Here is a 20,680-nt window from a genome sequence, read left to right on the forward strand (position 1 = left end):
TGCAATACCCGACGGGCTCCCTATAGTAGGGGCCCTTTAGTGGAGACCTTTTTCCAACAGCAGTTTGGTGAAGTGGGGGTGAGGGGTCTAGTGTGTGTAGATGAATGTGTGTTTCAAGTGAATCTAAAATAGGGTTGGGAGTACCTATGACAACAACTTTAATCAAGGGGTCTCCTACCCTAAGTAAAATCAAAAGATATAAGGCGCTAGGCTGAGGTTATGTCTCAGATTATGGGGCTCTTATATGTGATAGTTCAACATGTTTCTCGCCAAACGAATAGTCTGCGGGCGAATCGTCAGGACCAAACAAGGGGGTGTACTATCTACAACTAAAAACCCAAATGGTGTTGTGGCTGCACACTCACATCAACCATATCAGATATCAGGGGGTGTTAAAAGCCAAAATCCCATCTGCTTCTATTATATCATACTTAACCTCAGCTTTGGGAGCCCTAAATAAGGAAATAGCCAATGCAGAAAAAGAACTGGGACTGGATATGAGTCATGACTTTGATAGGGGAATATTGTAATCGAGAATATCCCCAGAATTCCTGTTCCCTTGGAGCTAACTGTGCTGATAACAAGTGAGAAAGCAGGGAGGGGAGAACCAACACATGATGCCGCTCTGATAAGGGGTGCGGATGGTGAAATTAAGGCAACTTTGCCACCCTTGAACGGGGCAACAAAAAAGGGCTATTATGGGCCTTACCCAGGCTGAAGATGTGGATAGGAACATTCAACTAACACTACAGAAACTGGTGGAGAATATATTAAGCTCCCGGATGGAATCTATACTCACAAGTATTGCTAAAGACATAACTGACACATTGAACACTTGTGTTTAGGGTATTTTGAAGAAATGTGAGCGAATTGAATCATTCTTAAGGGACTCAAAAATTCCATGTGAGACCCCTAATTTAATCACAATACCCCAGGTCCAAATAGAGCCTAAGTCTCATACTGGCGAGGATTGCCCTGGTAGCCAATCTCCATCTCAATCTTTGGATAAGACAAAACCTAACCCTTTGAATAGGACAGGTGTAATCCAAGGGAGACAAGCTGGAGGGAGGAACTCCCGTCATAATGATGAGAGATCCTTAAGCTCTCCATCTAATGGCATGATTTTGGCTACTAGTGGGAACCAAGGCACACAAGAGAGGAACACTAGACTGAATAGCTGCAGACTTAACCTCCCTACAGAAGCCACTCCTCTGGTAGCTGTTCTTATAAGGGTGCCCCCACTAAAGAGACCGTAACTATGAATCCATCTTGGATTTGCTATGGAAAACCAAACACTGGTGTGACCAACGATGTAGTGGCAATTCCAAGGTTTCATCTCATATCATAATGGCTAGACGTGTGGGGTGGGTTGGAAACTGTCCCAAACAGGCCGAAGGTGATTGTATCGTTGTCAACTTTGATAAAAAGGATATCGCGGGCTGGCTGTTTTGGTACAGTTCTGTGTTGGGTAAAGGGGGCATCAGGGCTTTTCCCCATGGCTTCTTTTACACACCAGTAAGAGGAATAAAGGTACCTTGTAGATCCTCAAGTAGGGCATGTCCAATGATGTACAACCAGAGTTGTGATTGTCGCTTACAAAATAAAGAAGCAGAAACTCGCTCAGACAGGCCTAGCTGGAGGTCGGTAACAGTCCCACGATCATTATCCTTGCTGACTGTGCGAAAGGAAGAAGGAGTTTGTTTAGCCTTAAAAATAGATTTCTCCCACTGTCCCAGTTAGATGCGAATGACTGACTGGAGGCGCCCCAGTGCCATGAGAGCTTCCACGGAGACAGTCAAAACGACCCGGTCATAGATGTAGATATAGCCCCCAAATGTAAGATCATTAGCTGAAATATAGCGGGCCTTAGAAGTAAAAAAAGATGATCCAAGCTGGCAGGGTTTTTTAAAACAATATGACATAATTGGTCTCCAGGAGACGTGGGACAAGGCGGATAATTTATGGATGGAGGGGTATAAATCATACTGTTCCCCAGCATGCCCCGCTCCGGCAGGGAGAGCAAAGGGGGTTCTCTTAATGCTTTTCGCGCTAAAACTGAAAGGGACTCAAAAGAGGCTGGAAGTGGACTCTCATAATTGCTTGATAATAGAACTGATAACCCCCAACTTCCCTAAAATACTACTTGTTAATTTCTATAATTCAGGAGAAAGTTAATTTATAAATCAACATTTATGTTATTTGAAATGTTTTTGGGAAGAATATAGGATGAAGCAAACTACTTTTTGTCGCATCGTACTTATGGGCGATTTTAACATTCATATCTGTGACCTGAACTGTTATGTTGATGATCACCTAGGGCCAGCTTATTCCGCGACACATCACTTTGAGCATACACAACAAGGGGAAGCCTTGGAGGACCTTTTAGCTGGTGCAGATCGATCTCTTTGAACCTAGTTTTATTGATCCGACCAACCGGATCGCTACTTTTAAAGCTATGGAGAGCACTGTTATTGACTGCATATTTATCCCCCCACTGCCCCCATGCTAGCTCAGGCATTGTTTTATAATGCCAGGCTGTTGCCTTTTAGTGACCACAATCCGGTAATACTTGTGCTAGATAAAGACTGTGGTCTTTTGGGAAAAACGGGAAAGAAAGAGGGAGTTATTAGCTTGGTAACAAGTGACCAGGGGAGGAGGCTTAAATGGGCTAAGAAAATTCAGGACCTTTTCTTCTCAAACCTCTGTGAGAAGGCTAAAGATAATATTGCAATATGTTTTGATAGCACCATTCCAGGTGTTCAGGTCCTTGGAGCTTTTGAAGGCATTTGTGGTCAGGTAGCATCTGATCTGACAATGACAACTAAACCCAGATTAACTATGGGTGAAAGGTGGTTTGATAACAACTGTTCACGGGCCCATGGTAACTTGGCCCAAGCCCTGAAAAACATACCCCGAGATAAGGAGCAGATAGCCAGGTTAAGAAAACAGTATAGGATTGCTCTTTCTATGCAGAAAAATGAGATCAAAGAAGAGGCCTGGAATGCACTCTTATCTGTTGAAGTTCTTAAGGATAGCTCTAGATTCTGGGCTATTTTTAATAAACCCTTTTGTCTGGCATAGAGAATGGCTCTTTAGAATGCAAGATCACAGAGGCCCAGTGGCTCTCCCATTTTGAAGCAATCTATGGATCCAATGTCACCGTGGATTCTTCCACCAGCCTAGAAACCGATAGGGACTTACCTCCCATGGTCTTTAAGGAGGAGGATGTAGAAAGGGCGATAATACAGATGTCTAGTAATAAAGCGCCAGACCCTGATTCCGTCCCTGCTGATCTGTATAAATGTAGCTCAAAATTCAGGCTAAAATATTAACTAATGTTTTTAATGTTCCAAGTTCACAGGGGTTTCCTACTTCATGGTCTTTATCCACGATCATACCAGTTTTTAAAAAGGGTCAGAGAGGGGATCCACGGTGTTACAGACCGATATCTCTAATGATTCTGCTGTTAAAATATTAGGCAAAGTGATCCTAGGTAAAGTCACGGACTGGGTGAACAAAAATTAGGTTTTATCTAACCTGCAATATGGTTTTAGACAAGGTAGGAGCACTATGGACCAGTGCCTTAACCTACATCCAATATTAGGTAAATATACCATAGCTAAAGAAGGCACTTTGCAGATGGCTTTTATGGACCTTTGTTCAGCTTTCGATCTGGTTAACAGATCGACGATGTGGTCTATTCTGCTTGATATGGGCATTGACTCATGCCTTGTCTATTGTTTGGCAGATTTACACCGGGATCTCTCAGCAACAGTTAGGGTCACTCGGGAAGGTAAATGCGCAAGGCACTTTAAATCGGGTAGAGGCGTCTGTCAGGGATGTATATTGGCACTACTACTTTTTACCCTTTATATTAATAATCTAGATAAGACCTTATATCAGGCAAGCTTGGATATTCTGCAAGTAGGAGATAGGAGTATTCCGGTTCTCCTATACGCGGATGACGCTGTGTTATTAGCCCATACAGCTATAGGCCTCCAGAGGCTACTGGATGTCTTTGGGGCCTATATGAAGTCCTTGGATTTAATAGTGAACATATTTAAATCTCATGTTATGTCAATGGGCCAAAGAAATAGAAAAGTGAAATCCTTTTACTGCAATGGAGCGGAGGTGTCCAGGGTGTCCTCTTTTACTTATCTGGTGGTTTTATTTGATGATAGAGGTACCTGGGTCCCCCAACAGAAAGTAAAAAAAAGTGCAATGGTTAAATCATCTTCTGCCGTACAAGGGTTTGCACAGCGCCAGGGTGCTAGGCCCCTTGAAGCTATGCTTAACATTTACAGATCTAAATGTATGGCTATTGCTATGTATGGCTCCGCTATCTGGGGCTACAAGCATTTGGAAGGGGTGCAGATAGCTGAAAACAAATTTCTACGTACCCTCTTGTCAGTACCTCAATCAACCCCAACCTTTGCTATTCACCAAGAATTGGGGCTTGGATATGTGTCAGACTTGATGAGGTTGGCCCCGGTGGTCTGCTGGCTTAAAACCTGGCTTAACCCAGATCTAACCCTGAATCACCAGGTTATTCAAGACTGTTTTTCTCTGGAAAAAGCCAGTAGTATCCCGTGGCTGCATTATGTTTAGCTCATGTTCTCTAAACTGGGGCGCCCAGATCTCTTTAACGATCCGGATGGGATTAAAAAAGAGGACGTGAAATGGGTTAAATCTCAACTTCTGAATTTATGGATGGTGGAACGTGAGGAGCAGGAGTTAATGAAACCCTCAGTCAGGGCTCACTTTTTGCATAAAACCTCCCCACTAATTGAACCCTACTTAAGAATTGTTACCAAGCCTTTCCATCGCTGGCTCCTAATCAGGTTTCGTTTTAACCTAATTCACTTCTCGTTAGGCAATCTGCAAGGCTGGTGCAAACCAGAGGATATAGGCCCATGTCCTTGTGATAATTTTTCATCACAGGACACAATGCATTTCATTATGTATTGTGACCATTACAGTGAAATTCGTAGGAGATTTTTAGTTCCCCTGCTGAGGGAAAGAGCTTTTTACAGGTCAGACCTGCAATATTTTATCTTCAATTGCTTAATGATACATGGGATATTTTTAATATTGCCAGTTTTTTAGTTGCAACGGTTCATCTCAGGAAAAGAAGGTATTCAATGTTAAATTTTGTATGAAAACCCCGATTTTATTTTTCTATGAAATTACTCTTAAGTGAGTTTTTAAGCTTTGATGTATTAGATAACTGATCCTGCTGTATTAATGATTTTTTAATATCGCTCATATGTCTCATTGATTTACATTATTTTATTATATTGTGTATTGTGTACTCTACTTTTATGATTTTAATTAATCGAATAAAGTGGTTTGACTCACTGACTGATAAACCATAGACTCAAAGACACATTCAGGGATGATCTCTCTGACCAACCAGTCTCTGTCCCTAGTGCAGGATTTGAGGGGCTCAGCAGAAGTTTGCGAACATTGGTGGTTGGTGGTTGGTGGAGTCCTGTTCTCAGTAGCGTGCCTTTCTCTCATGATGGGATGACCTTCTCTTCCAGGTCTCTGTACATGCAGGACTTCTTGGCATGGCAGGGACTTCAGTGTTGGGTAATGATCCCTACCAGTGCTTCAGACAGACCGTTACTTAGTCCCAGCAACAACGAAGATGACAGCTCTCTGGCTTCATACCCAAGATATCGCTCTACATCAAATGGATCGTGAAGGTCTAAATCCAGGAAGAGTTCTGTGAGCTGTAGGGTGCTCCATCTTATATACTCAAACTCGGCTTGTCATTGAAACCCAAGGGCCCAGTCATAGTAAAATCATGTTCATAGTTTCATAGTGTCAAACAGGTACAGGATCAGCCTTTCCATGACAGTGTGGGATGATAGGAGTTTCGCCTACTGCAGATGCTCCAGTTGAACCCTACAGGTACAACTCTGACAGGAAGTTTGGCGGATTTCCTCCAGATTAACTTAAAGGAAGGAATAACTGAATTCGAAGTGGGTGGTGGGGTTGCCTCTGTCGAATGCACTTCTCCATCTATTTTACTGTATGATTATGGGTCTTCAACACTTAAGGCTTACCCTAAAATCAGGCACACTGCTAACGATTGTGAACGCGATTACCATAACTTATAGACACCGCTTTACACGTAATGTTTGCAAGTTAAAAACATATGCATTAAAAAAGGGCGGCTGGACTTCAATTTAAATGGAGGGGACTTTAGGTAGCACCCTGGGTTCAGTGCTTAATTTGAGGCAGTGGATTCCGGTGCTCAACACCGGCACTTAATTGTCAACGCCGATGGTTGTGGCAGTCTGCCACAAGGTGGCGCTGGATGATATGATCACAACCAAAGTCAATTATTAATTCAGTATACATTAAAAATGGCTATTGCCTGCTGCCCAAGCCATTGTTATAGCTTTGGGGTCCTGGAATAGTCAGAATTGTCACACTTGAGAGAGTGTGATGGCAAGTAGTTGTGTTACTACCATTTGCAGCATGGCAGTGGCAATGCGTGGTGCAAGCTGCAGGGACTTCCTGGCGAGAGCCCTGCCACTTATTATTATTATTATTTTTTTATAAATTAAGCACTGCCTGGGGTACTCCAAGGCTCCCTAAAAACTAAGAATCAGGTGAAACCAGAGCCTCTTGTGGCTCCCCTAAGTGGAGGCCCAGAGGGCACTGATCTGCGCTTTTAGGGATTCCCAATGGTTAGGGACCCCTTAAACAGTTCCCTGGCAAGGGGAAGTTAATGCACGAAAAATATCTGAGATCAGGGGAGCGACAGAACCTTGAGTCTGAGGAGCCCAAAGGGTTCTGCTCCCCTCTTACTGAGAGTGGATACCAAACGAACAACTATTTCCCCAGGCCTAGGAAGAGCAGGCATTCAGAAGATGTCCCCTTAGCGATGGCCGCTTGCTTGGCAGAGTTAACATAAACAATGGAATAGTTGTCCAGTTGATAGGATCGCTTGTGCAAGTAAAGGGATTGTTAGGAAGTGCTCAGGGTCTGCAAATGTAAGAGCCGGAGAGCGCCTGTATAAGGTCTTTGCTTGTAGACAACGTTAAATCAGCTAATCTCAGTAACTAACTAGAAGCTTTCTGTTGAATCAAATGGATATTGCCTCCTAAAATGAAATGCATAGTGCATCGTCCAAGAAATCTGCTTTATTTTGCTACAATTTGAGGACACTGTTATTGGCACCAAGTTGTTTAATATTCTGTATATTTTAAGTCAGCTTGACAAAACTAGCTTGCCAAATCTGATGCAAATGATTATGATTAATGTGATAATTCTGTTTGCTTCCATTTGCAGTTGTGGTGCGTTGGGTAGGCAAGAAAAAGAACCGGGCAGTCATTTGCAAGACGCAGAGTGTGGTGATCGTATTCGTTCAAGGACAGGCCTTATAGCTTTAGGTGTCGTATCTGTAGTCCTCATTATCACTCTCACTCTCGTTTATGGTGAGTAACCATATTCATTTTATGTCATCTTACTAACGGGGTTTTCACCAATGGTCATTTTTCCAAGCATTTATGAATATTGATACACCGCAGTATACTGTAGTAATTTAAGAACAAATGTATAGTATTTCCTGTGAACTCTGTGGTTTGTGATACGCAGGGAGTGCCTACAACAGAGAGAGCAAAGAAACGTGCCTACAGTACGACTATGGTATGAAATGGTTCGCTAACTGCTAATATTTGCAAAGTCTTAAGAATATGGACACGGTCACTCAAAATGGACGACTATAACTCAACTCAGCAAAAATAATACTCTGCAGGGCAGAAAGAAAACCAACATATCAACCGTAAATGGGAGGGAAATGGAAGGAGACCTTGGTGGAACCACCAGTTGTCCACAGTTTTTGGGGAGCTCCTTACAAGCACTACAAAATCTATATAGGAAAAAAGACAGGTACCAAGGTCAGTCGAATAAAGTAATGCTAGTCATCAGATTAAGTAAAATGTAGCGTTTTATTGTCCAGATACATTCTGAAATGAGCTAAACGCCTATAGTCTTGCTTCCAACACATCAACCTTGTCAAGGGGACAGTCAAAGCAAGGGGACCCCGTCTTGAAGTTTGTACCCACACATTGTGTGACGATGGGGTGTGATAACCAGCTGGCACACAGGAGTAACAGCTTAAAGCACATGGCACTCAAGATGTACCACAACCTCCCTGGATCTAGTTGACTAGTGAATATTGATACACTGCAGTATATTGTAGTTATTAAACAAAAGTATACTGTATTTCCTGTAAACTACAAATAAAATGTAGCAAACCAATGTCAGCACATAATAAGACTTACATTTGCATATGTAAATATAGAAAAATCGGATTGTTCATTTAATTAGGAAGTTAAACGAGAACAAAGTATAACAAAGAATACATTTGTGTCATGTTGTATATTTCATAGACAATACCCCTTTGTAGTTACTGTCATTGTTATAAATAGTTACCAACCTATTCTAAAGCATCAAAGGGCAGACAGGAGGAGGCAGGTACAGGTACTAACCGTGGCTTCAGTTTGAACCAACATTTCTTACATGGGTGTAAAGGCAAGAGAACCTCCTGGTCTTAGGTCCTTCACTTGAAGATGTTGGAGATGGATTTCTGGATGAAAACTAAAGCACTGTCTGCTTGAAGCAGGAAGGCTGCATGTAAGTGTTAAGGTAACATTGAGAAGACATGCCCTTGTAATCTATCAAATGGGTAGAGAAATCAGAGAGAAGCTAATACAGTGAACTTAATAATGTCCCCAATCAGCCGCCTACTGGTCCTACTCATAAATTGCAATTAATGAGCATCACAGCAGGCCGTTTCCAGAGCCATTCATTTTTTAACACAACAAAAAGACCATTTCATTTTGGCCTCTGGAGGAGTGGGAGCCCCAACGTAAATGATAAATATATTGCTAACTATTCATAATTGTATCCACATTTAATGTTTTTATGTACTAGCTATTTCTAATCTAATTGTTGAACATACTTAATAGCTATCTGCCTTTTCATTTTTTTTATTATTGCATTTTACAATCAATTATATCAATTATTCTTAAGGTACTTTGTAATCCACATGTATTTTTTGCATAATTTTCTGTAAATCTTAAATATAATCTTATTTTTATACTATTTCTTGTATTGTCATGTTTTCACATATATATTGAATAATAACATTGTTTTGAACAGAAAAATAGAATTGGTGATCTCCATCTTTACATCAGCTTGTGTTCATATTATGTGTTGCACCCCCAAGAGTCGTTATTGTCCCCTTTCTTGTGTATACTTCCATTGCCCGAGGTGATTGAATTTGGGTATGCACTTTTGGTGTATGTCGTGGGATTCACTTGTAGTTTTATGGTTTAAGGTGTAGAGGAATTTGAACATCAGCGCTGTGAATATTTATAGCTGTTCATTATCTGTTAACATCTGGATGCAGAGTGCAACAGGAGAAGCAGTTGTCTAATATGAAAATTAAATAATAGTGAACAGAGTGCAGATCCTTGGGGGACCCCACATATAATTATACACATTGAGCTCTATTTTTAAAAACGAGGCAAATCATTAAGAGAGAGAGAGAAACTCTGTTTATTTAGACCGTAGTCTTTAAACACCGAGATCTTATAAAATACAACACTGTACATAATTATTAAAACAAACGTGTACACAAATAACGTTTTAAAATCACACCATTTCTTTCCAGTACCTCTATAGTAGAACAGTAGCTGCCGTCGCCCCTTGCAAGCTCTAAATTTCTAATTTTCCATAAAATTAAAAAGATAAAAACCTCATAAAACCTTAGTAAAACAGAAGTAACAAAAACTCCTAAAGTTAAAAGTTCTTTACATTTATCGATCTTCATTAGCAACGATAGATTAGACAGTTTGGAGTAAAATTTCTTCGGTCTTAAGCCTTTAGCTAATAAGTAGGGGGCGTTTATAGTTAATTTCATCCCTAACATTGCTTAAGTTTTTCCCTAGCAAAACAATTTACCCCTCTCATATAATCTCTTAGTGCAATTGCAGTATCTAGGTTTTCCATTTCTATCAATAATGTAATGGTTTGATCTAGAGACCTTATTCCATATTTTATAAATAATGGCCATAGAAATAGTTTTCTCGCTTCCACCGTCATAAGGCAATCTACCATTATATACAATATATCGCACTTTGTCCTCAACCCGTATTTGTATAGGCCATCGGGGTATAACATTTCTGCTTTTAATCTTCCCTCCATTAACCATGGGTTGGTGCCAATTCGTAATTTCAAATATTTCATATCTAAGTCCATGGTTAGGCAAGGTTTCTAAATACGGATACCTTGCGTCTTTTTCCCACGCTTTTACCATGCATTGGACCGACATTTTCTTTCGTATTCTAGGTCCTGGTTCCTTGATGTCTCCATGCCTTGTGCTCTAAGTAGACTCTTTGAAAAGGCAACGTCTAAAGGATTCTGGTTTACTCTCACATTTAGACTCCCAGTAATCTCCTTAATTTTCCTTCTTGCTTCTATTGCCCATTTAAGGCTGCTATGCCTGATTTCCTCACTGCACCAATATGATACCTTCGGCGTGCCCCCTTGGGATTGGCGTTTCCAAAATCTTGCCAGGGACATTTGGACCTGGATATTCCATGCTATTGTTCCTATCTCTATTCTGATTGCTTGTATCATGGCTGCCTTTGGTAGGGACAGTAGCATTGTTAGGACTTTGCCTTCCTCCCGATCCCACCCTCCTTTACCACTAAGATGTAAAACTTTTGCTCCATACAATACTTGGAGCGGGATCATAGCTTCATAAGCTTGTAGCAAAGGTTTATGTGACATGTCCCCATAATCTTTATTAAATTTTTTTCAGGCCACAGATAGAGGATGATGCTTTCGCTTTTTGGTGTCCAAATGTATCCCCCATTTTAACGAGCTTACGAACCATAAACCTAAGTATTTGTATTCCTTTACAGATTCTAGTTTCGTTTGACCTAGGTACCAGCTAAATCTTTTAGAATTTTTACAAAAAGTCAGGATCTTCGTTTTGTCCATGTTAACCACTAAAAGTTTGGCCTTACAGTATTCACTAAAAGCATTTAATTTTCTCTGTAGCCCTATCTCCGTCTGATCGATTATCACAAGATCATCTGCATATAGCAGGCTTGCTACCTTCCTGCCACTCATTCTGGGGCTCGCGCTTCTTTCCACTTCCAGGGCCACTGGTAGGTCAGCTAAAAAAATTGAAAGAGGAGAGGAGCCAGGACACAGCCCTGTCTTAGCCCGTTCCCTATGGGTATTTTCTTTGTCAATGCCCCTTGAGTGTCTGTGATCACTTGGGCCCAATTACCTCTATGCAATTCCTTTAGTATTGCAAGTAGGCCCGGTGGGATCTCATATTTAATCAAGCACTCCCATAACCTCTCACGATCCACGAAATCAAAGGCCGCCCGGAAGTCGACAAAACAGCAGAACATTTTCCCCTTTTGTTCTATCGACTTCCGGGCGAGTGCCCAAAGAGCGTAGCAGTGGTCCACTGTAGAGTGCCCTTCTTTAAAACCCCCCTGTCCATCTGGGACAATTGACTTCGCTTTTACCCAATTTTTTAGTTTTCCTAATACTATGTTCGAGGAATGTGGGCTGCTGAATTCATATCTGTGCATAGATCGCCGCCTAGTGTTGGGGCCGGATGATTGCACCTTGTTGTCCTGGAGAGTCTTCGAAGTATCACAAGATAGGTGACTCCTCCCCTGGACTACAGTGCGCATGGGCATCCTCTCCATCCTCAGATTGGTTTTTTTCCGCCATTGGGTTCGGATGTTATTCCTATACTCCAACTTCGGAATCGAAACTAAACTTTTCTAGGGGCCAAAAGGCCTTCGACTTCGATGGTATTGTTCTCGCTCGGTACTTCTTGACTCGATCAAGCTTTCCATCTCGACCCGGTCGTCGACGCGGGCCGTTGGGCCTTTTCGACGCCACGTGGGCCTGCTGTCGATGGAAAGGAGCCTGTTCAAAAGGTGCCCACAATGCCACTCCAAGTTCCCGCATACTGACAAACACACAGTTGGCAACAAGTGCCTATCTCCAGAGCACAAGGAAGAAACCTGCACAGCCTGTGCCCAATTCCGTTAGAAGAAAACCATCCGGATTCGACGGGCCGCTAGGCAAGAGATGCAGCAACAGGCACCGGAACCAGACAACATCTTCGATGATGAACAAGAACTTCCAGAAGCGGTAGATTCTGATCTAGAGATCGTCACCGTCGAGGACCAAGACGACTCCGATGACGAAATCCCACCTGGGCAAACCGTGAGTACATTGCCCCCGCCACCGATTACCCCGTTACAGAAGGCTCCAGTCGAGGCATCGCCTAAAGGCCTTAGCCAAGATCCAAAAACTCATTTGGCAGCCCCGCTGTCCGGCTCGGCTTCGAAACCAAAGATTAAGCCTTCAGAGATTCTAGGTCCAACTAACGTTACCCCCAAGGCCGTCGACCCGAAGGCCGTCGTACCGAAGAAGGCCGTACAGCCTAAGGGCGTCGAGCCAAAGGGCGCCGAACCAAAGAAGGCCGTCGAACCAAAAGGCGCCAAACCGAAAAAGGCCATCGAGACGAAGAAGGCCGCCGAACCGAAGGTCGCCGTACCGAAGAAGGCCGTCGACCCGAAGAAGGCCGCTGTGCCGAAGGTCGCTGAACCGACAAAGGTAGTCGACACTAAGGCTGTTGTGCCAAAGCCTGTGGTCCAGCCAAAAAAGGTCATCGAGCCAAAGAAAGGCATCGAACCGAAGACAAGCGCTCCTAAACGTCCGGTCGATCCGACAAACGTCATCGACTCGACAAAAGACAGTCGACCTTAAAAACCTGTCGAGCACAGAAAGCGTATCGAACCTAAAGATCCGGTCGATCTGCAATCAGTCGTCGACCCGGACAAAGAGGCCGAGCCGAGAAGGAGCAATAAGGCACCGAAACTCGTCGAGCCAAAACAGGCTGTCGACCCAAAGGCAACAGTCGAGCCAAAAAAGACTAAGCCAAAAAAGTCAACGACAAAGCCACGTACACTGGAAGAAGAACTCTTCCATCCAGATCCAGAATCAAAGGAACAGACAAAATTGTATATAAACCCTGACACTGGTAAAGTCACAATCCTACACAAGAAGAAGAGGCCATTAAACGGGGACTCTTATTCCCCCATTCCTCTAAAGAAGAAAGACATTGGGACTTCTCCCTCTAGACCTTTCATTCCTTTCGTTCCTACTATGCCTACTACACCTTTTGCTCCTTACTCCCCTACACGCTCAGATTACGATGAGGATAACACAGGGGAAGAACCTCAAGAGGATTATAACTATCCAGAGGATCCTAACCCTCAAAATGAACCATATGATGATCATACTGATCCATATGACACACATCCCATCCCTGACACCTCCCCATACCCACCAAAGCCGTCACCTACTGACGACACCATTGTCTTCAACCAGCTAATAGATAAGGCAGCGCAGTAGCACAACCTAGACATGCACAATGACCCTATAGAAGAAGACTTTCTATTTGACACATTCCCTACTTCTGAGAAAAATGTCAGAACACTTCCTATGTTGAAAGGGGTATTAAAACACGCGCCAGATATATTTAAAGATACAGCCAGGGCACGTGTAATCAATCCCAGGATTGAAAAGAAATATAGAGCGGCCCCTACAGACCCTACTTATATCAGAGGTCAGTTACCATTAGACTCACTAGTAGTGGCTAATGCACGCAAAAGGGCCAAGTCACAGACAACAGGGGAAGCTCTCCACCTCCTGATAAGGAGTCCAAAATACTAGAGGCCTCGGGTAAAAGGTTAGCATCACAGGCTTCCAATTCATGGAGAATTGCAAATACACAAGCTCTACTAGCTCGTTACGACAGAGCACACTATGACCAGCTTGAAAGTTTAATGCAACACCTGCCTGAGCCTTTCAAAGCCCAAGCTAATGACCTCATACAAGAGGGTAAATTTATACAAACGCCTCCATTAAATGTGCGCTTGACGCAGCTGACACTGCAGCCAGGTCCATTAACACTAGCGTCTTACTACGAAGACATGCATGGCTACGCATCTCTGGCTTTAAGACCGAGGTGCAATCTACCATTCTTAACCAACCAGTCAATCAAAACTTCCTTTTTGGCCCTGCAGTCGACTCCATTTTAGACAAAATGAAAAAGGATACAGAAACTGCAAAATCAATGGGTGCATTGCAGTTTCAACAACACAGAAGTTCCTTTCGACGCTCCTCATACAAAGGAGCTACATGGGGCAATACTTCACAAACCTCGTCTACATACAAAAGCAACACCCAAGGTTCCTTTAACAAGAACTCCAACAGAGGAGGTTATAGGGGGCAACAATAATAAGGGAAGAGGACATGGAGGCAATAACACCAGAGCCTCCACTGCCGCAAAACAGTGACTTCATCACACTACCTCCAGACCATTTAACACCGGTCGGAGGCAGAATCCAACAATTCCTACCAGTCTGAAATGCAATACCACAGACAGGTGGGTGAGACAAATTAGCCAGTATGGTTATTGCCTAGAACTCACTTCTACTCCACCCAACATACCACCCAGACACCGTCCTATGTCCAAAGAACACATCACCCTGTTACAACAAGAGGTGAAATGCATGCTGGAAAAGGGGGCCATAGAGCCAGTCCCTCTCCAACACCAAGGGACGGGAATATACTCACTATACTTCCTTATTCCCAAAAAATACTTCCTTATTCCCAAAAAATACTGTCGGAGCACTTCCATATGATCACACTACAGCAAGTGCTCCCGTTGCTCCAGCAAGGAGACTTCATAGCAACATTGGACCTCAAGGATGCGTATTTTCACATACCTATCCATCCAGCTCACAGGAAATATCTCAGGTTCACAATAGAGGGTCAACACTACCAATACAAGGTTCTCCCCTTCGGGGTAACCACAGCTCCAAGAGTGTTTACAAAATGCTTAGCGACAGTAGCTGCACATCTCAGGAGACAACACATCCACGTGTTTCTATACCTAGACGATTGGCTAATACAAGCAAAATCGTACGAACAGTGTGTAAGAGACACGTCTCAAACATTTCAGCTGCTACACAGCCTAGGTTTTTCAATAAACTACCCAAAATCGCATCTACAACCATCCCACACACAGCAAAATCTGGGAGCTACTATAGATACCTCAGTGGCAAAGGCATATCCAAACTCAGCGAGGATAGCCAGCATGCAGATGCTCATTCGCAAATTTCAGCCACAACACTCTTTACCAGCTCGAGTCTTCATGCAGCTCATAGGCATGATGGCCTCTTGCATATTCATTGTCCCCCATGCTCGACTTCAAATGCGTCCACTGCAAGAGTGCCTTGCAAGACAGTGGAACCAAGCTCAAGGACTACTAAAAGACCTAAGGCCAGATGTAGGTAGGCATTTACCGGTCGGTAACGGCCGAATTCGGCCGTTACCGACCGGTAAATGCAATTTGAGATGTAGGGCCCTGTATTTTACAGAATCGGTAAATTTACCGATTCTGTAAAATACCGAATCGGTATTTTTACCGATTCGGTAAAATTGATATGTAGGTGGGACTCTTCTGAGTCCCACAAGCATTACAAAATCGGTATTTTACCATCAAAATCTGATGGTAAAATACCGATTCCGGTGTGCATGCACACCTGTGCCATATGACAGGCAGACCTGCCCTTAGGGCAGGTATGCCTGCCACATGGCACTCGAACCTGTTTTGGGGGTGCTAGAGGGTGTCAAAGTGACACCCCCTGCACCCTTGTGAAAGTCGGTATTTACCGATTCGGTAAATACCGAATCGGTAATGCACATTCATTCCTATGGGCTTCAAAGCCCATAGGAATGAATGGGCATTACCGGTCGGTATTTACCGAATCGGTAAATACCGACTTTTACCTATTCGGTAAATCAACATCTGGATTTACCTAAATCTCGGTACTTCTATTTTACCGATTCATAAATACCAAATCGGTAAAATTCGGTATTTATGAGTCGGTAAAATAGAATTACCTACATCTGGCCCCTAGTGTTGGTAGACAGTCGCGCTTACAACTCTCTGCAGTGGTGGAACCCACAAAACCTTTCCAAGGGGCGACTGTTCCAAGAGCAAGTTCCACAACTAGTACTGACAGCGGACGCATCACTGACAGGTTGGGGAGCCCACCTACTTCAATACACAGTCCAAGGGCTCTGGACAATCAAACAAAAGAAACTTCATATCAACCATCTAGAGTTGCTAGCAATATTTCTAGCCCTAAAAGCTTTCCAAACATACGTGTACGACAAGACTGTGTTGATCCGGACGGACAACATGACAGCCATGTACTATATCCAGAAACAGGGAGGAACACACTCTCCACAGCTGTCCCACTTGGCACAGAGCATATGGAATTGGGCAATTCCAAAAAACATCTTTCTCCTGGCAGAACACCTCCCAGGGAAGGACAATCAAGTAGCGGATCTGCTCAGCAGACACAGCCAACAACTACAAGAATGGGAGATTCACCCCCAAGTTCTCCAGCCATTCTTCCAAAAGTGGGGGCACCCAGAGATAGACCTGTTTGCCACAAAAGAAAACTCCAAATGCCAGTACTTTGCTGCCAGGTTCCCACATCCGTTGTAACAGGGCAATGCGATATGGATGAACTGGTCAGGCAGATTTGCGTACGCTTTTCCCCCAGCAACACTGATTCCGCTGGTGGCACGCAAACTACGGCAACAGTCACTCACCATGATCCTAGTTGCTCCCACATGGGCGAGATAGCCATGGTACACAACGTTCCTGGAGCTTTCAGTAGTTCCTCATCAAAGGCTGCGCCTCGCACCCTATCTTCTAACTCAGAACCATGGAGAAATCAGACACTCAGATCCCAATCAGATGAACCTAGCGATCTGGCTCCTGAAGTCTTAGAATTTGGATACCTTAACTTGCCCCCAGACTGCATGAATATCATTAAGGAGGCAAGGAGGCCAACTACTAGAGCATGCTGTGCAGCTAAATGGAAGAGATGTGTTATTTACTGCAACAATAACCAAATCAACCCACTAGATGCTTCCATACAGAACATTATGTGTTACCTATTGCATCTTCAAAGATGCAACCTAGCATACTCTTCTATAAGACTACACCTCGCTGCTATAGCAGCATATCTCCAAAACAGACAACACCTTTCACTGTTTCGAGTACCAGCAATCAAGGCTTTTATGGAGGGTCTCAAAAACGGTGATTCCTCCAAAACACCCACCTTCGCCAGTCTGGAACCTAAATATAGTACTCCCCAAACTTATGGGACCTCCTTTCGAACCTCTACACTCATGCAAATTGCAATTTCTAACATGGAAGGTGGCATTCTTGATTGCTATTACTTCACTCAGGCGAGTTAGTGAACTACAAGCACTAACCATTCAAGAACCCTTCATGCAGATACATGCTAACAGGGTAGTACTTAGAACAACACCCTAAGTTTATGCCAAAGGTCATATCCACTTTCCATATTAATCAATCAATAGAACTGCCAGTGTTCTTCCAAAATCCACAGTCAGTAGCTGAAAGAGCCCTACACACACTAGATGTAAAGAGAGCTCTGCTTTATTATGTGGACAGAACTAAATCATTCAGAAAAACAAAACAATAATTTGTTGCTTTTTCACCACAACATAAAGGGAATCCCATATCAAAGTCAGGAATAGCCAGATGGATAGTTAAATGCATTCAAATATGTTATCAAAAAGCTAAACACACGTTAACTGTCCCCCCAAGAGCACACTCTACGCGCAAAATGGGGGCATCCATGGCTTTCCTAGGGAATATTCCTCTTGTAGACATATGTAGAGCAGCCACATGGTCTACTATACACACGTTCACAAAACACTACTGTATAGACGTGCAAGCACAGCAGCAAGCTGCTGTAGGCCAGGCTGTTCTCATAACTCTCTTTCAAACTGCTGCAGATGGCACAGGTAACCACCGTTAGAGGAGATACTGCTATACAGTCTATGCACAGATATGAATTCAGCAGCCCACATGCCTCGAACGGAATATGCTACTTACCAGTATGCATCTGTTCTTGGCATGTAGGGCTACTGACATTCATATCGCCCGCCCTCCTCCCCGGTGCCTGTTGCAGCTGCAGCATTATCTTTTGCATGGCCATCTCTTACTTTACTATCTCCATCTCTGCCACAATGGCGAAAAACAATCTGAGGATGTAGAGGATGCCCATGCGCACTGTAGTCCAGGGGAGGAGTCACCGATCTCGTGATACTTCGAAGACTCTTCCAGGACAACAAGGTGTAATCATCCGGACCCAACACTAGGCGGCGATCTATGCACAGATATGAATGTCAGCAGCCCTACATGCGAAGAACAGATGCATACCGGTAAGTAGCATATTCCTTTTGCAAATATTTTCTCCCCGATGTCTAGCAGATTGATTAATCTGTAATTTTTTGGGGTGTGCATATCGCATTTCTTGTGTATGGGCCTTATTCTTGCCCCTTTCCAGCTATCTGGGAACCTCCCAGTGTCCAAAACTACTTGAAACATTTTGGCAAAAAATTCAGCTCACCAATCTGTCTGGGTTTTGATTATCAGGGCCGGCAGGTTATCTGGGCCTTCAGCTTTTGTTAAATTCAGACTCTTTATCGTAGTTTTAACCTCTGGGACGGAAAAATCAAGTTTTATATCTGCTACCAGAAAGCTCCAGTCTGTGTGCTGATTCTCTTCCCGGTTACTCCCAGGGCTATATAGGTCCTGCAAATAATCCTCCCAGGCTGCTTCTGCCACTACGCAATTCATTGTGGGTAACTGATGATCCGCAGCCAAGTGAATTAGTCTCCAGAAATGCCGTAAGTTTCTTGCCTCAATTGCCTCAAGTAATCTTGACCAACAAGCTTCTTTATATTCTCTTTTTTTGCCCTTCTAATTAACGTAGTATATTCTCTTTTCAGACTTACAAGGTCATTACCACTACCCTGCCTGCCCTTTAAAAGTTAGCGACGCGTCATTCTTGTGGCACAAGAAGGGTACAAAGTTCCCCAATGTGAGTAGGAGTGTAAAACTAGCGTAGAGAGAGAGAAAGGAAAAAGGGCGGGGAATTTCCCTTTTCGGAACTAAAACCCTCACACACCCAGCAAGCTAGGTGTCATGCTACATCATATGGGTTCTGCTCCTCGTCAGACTGGGGCTGCAATGTCTGACGGGCACCCGCGACGCGTCATTCTTCTCACTTCTCTTTTCTTTTCCAGGCATTCCTTTGTAAACCATCTTCCTTGTAACTCCGGCTTTGAATGGATCTTTTTAGACTTTTGTTGATCAATTCTCAGCCCCTCACTAAGGGTTTGAACCAAATCCTTGATTTTTCCCACATACCAATGTAACCCCTGCCCACTTGCTGTGTCTAGATCTAGATTCTGTTGTAACTTTACTAGTCTGGCCATATATTCTTCCGTGAGCCTTGTTGTACGTCGCCTGGGGTATTCCATCTGTTGTTCCATGACTTGGGCACGGGTCATTTGCTGTGCGTAAGGGATTTCTAGAGATAAAATATTATGGTCGCTCCCTTCTCTATTTTGAATCCTAAACCCTGTGATTAGTTGGAAACTCCAGGGGGTTGTGAACACGTAATCAATTGGACAGTTTTGGGTACCTGGTTTAAACGTTTTCTTAGCTGGGCAATCTAAGGGAGATCTCCCATTTAGGCAGAAGAGATTTTTGGTTCCCAGAAAGTTTCCCAACTTGGTGTCCTTAGCAGTTGTTATGCATTCTGGGAAAGTAGCTTGTATTATCTCGTAGGTCTCTAATATTTCTTGAAACAATCCGTCTACCCTCCTGGGATGTAATTTATGGTTAAAATCGCCCGTTAACATGATCAAATCCCTGACGTACTTTTCGCAGATTGTATCCATATCTTCTTTAAAATGCCCCATTTCTGCTATATATTCCTCCGAGGAATCCCATTGCATATATGCATTTATAAGTATTATCATATTCATCTTTACAAAATCAGATAGCATTATTTTACAAGCAAGCAGCCATTTACATTTTACAGATATTGCTGTCACCTTCTTTGTTATTTTTGTTGACACCAGAGTCATTATTCCCCCAGCTGGCCAGCCAAATCTATGTTTCTTTGCTAGGCGGTTTTGCTGGGAGAAGCCATCGAATGTGGGGGTCTTGCCACATAGCCAAGTCTCCTGGATGCACATAATCTCTGTATTTTCTCCTAATTCCCTTAAATTCTTTTGTTTGGCTTCATCACCTAGGACCATTTATATTCCAGGAGGCTAGTCTTATATTATGTGGCTTCCCTTTTTCCTATTCCACATCATCTAGCCTACCGTCATCCCCATATCCTTCGGAGACTCTAGATGAGGGCCCTGCCTGGCCTAAATCCTACTCCAATCTCCCCACCAGTTTTCTGCATTTGAATTATTTGCTACTATTCTAATATTTTCCAAGGGGGCCCCTTCCTCTTCTTCTGGGTCACTTATCCATACTTGTCTCTTTCCTAGCCCTGCATGACACCCTTTCCCTTCTACTTCTACTAATACCTCATCTTTGGATAATAAACGTATTCCCTCTATCTCTAACTCTTTAGCTGCTTTTTTAATCGTATTTTTTACCAGGTTTGAATACAACCATACTCTAGTA

The 20,680-nt window shown here is 43.3% G+C and overlaps 1 protein-coding gene across 3 annotated transcripts in view; it reads left to right on the forward strand.

Moving 5' to 3' along the window:
- The window catches only part of TNFRSF14 (TNF receptor superfamily member 14), a 470,620-nt gene that overhangs the window by 355,112 nt on the left and 94,828 nt on the right, over positions 1–20,680 (forward strand). For all 3 annotated transcript variants that reach the window (XR_013594741.1, XM_078642475.1, XM_078642476.1), the window contains exon 6: positions 7,306–7,451. Coding sequence is in view for 2 of the 3 variants with exons in the window: in XM_078642475.1 (XP_078498601.1) it covers positions 7,306–7,451 (146 nt within the window). In the remaining variant the exon portion in view is untranslated. The remainder of the gene's footprint in view (positions 1–7,305; positions 7,452–20,680) is intronic.

This window comes from Lissotriton helveticus, chromosome 5_1 (genome assembly GCF_964261635.1).
Source record: "Lissotriton helveticus chromosome 5_1, aLisHel1.1, whole genome shotgun sequence".
NCBI classification, from domain to species: domain Eukaryota; kingdom Metazoa; phylum Chordata; class Amphibia; order Caudata; family Salamandridae; genus Lissotriton; species Lissotriton helveticus.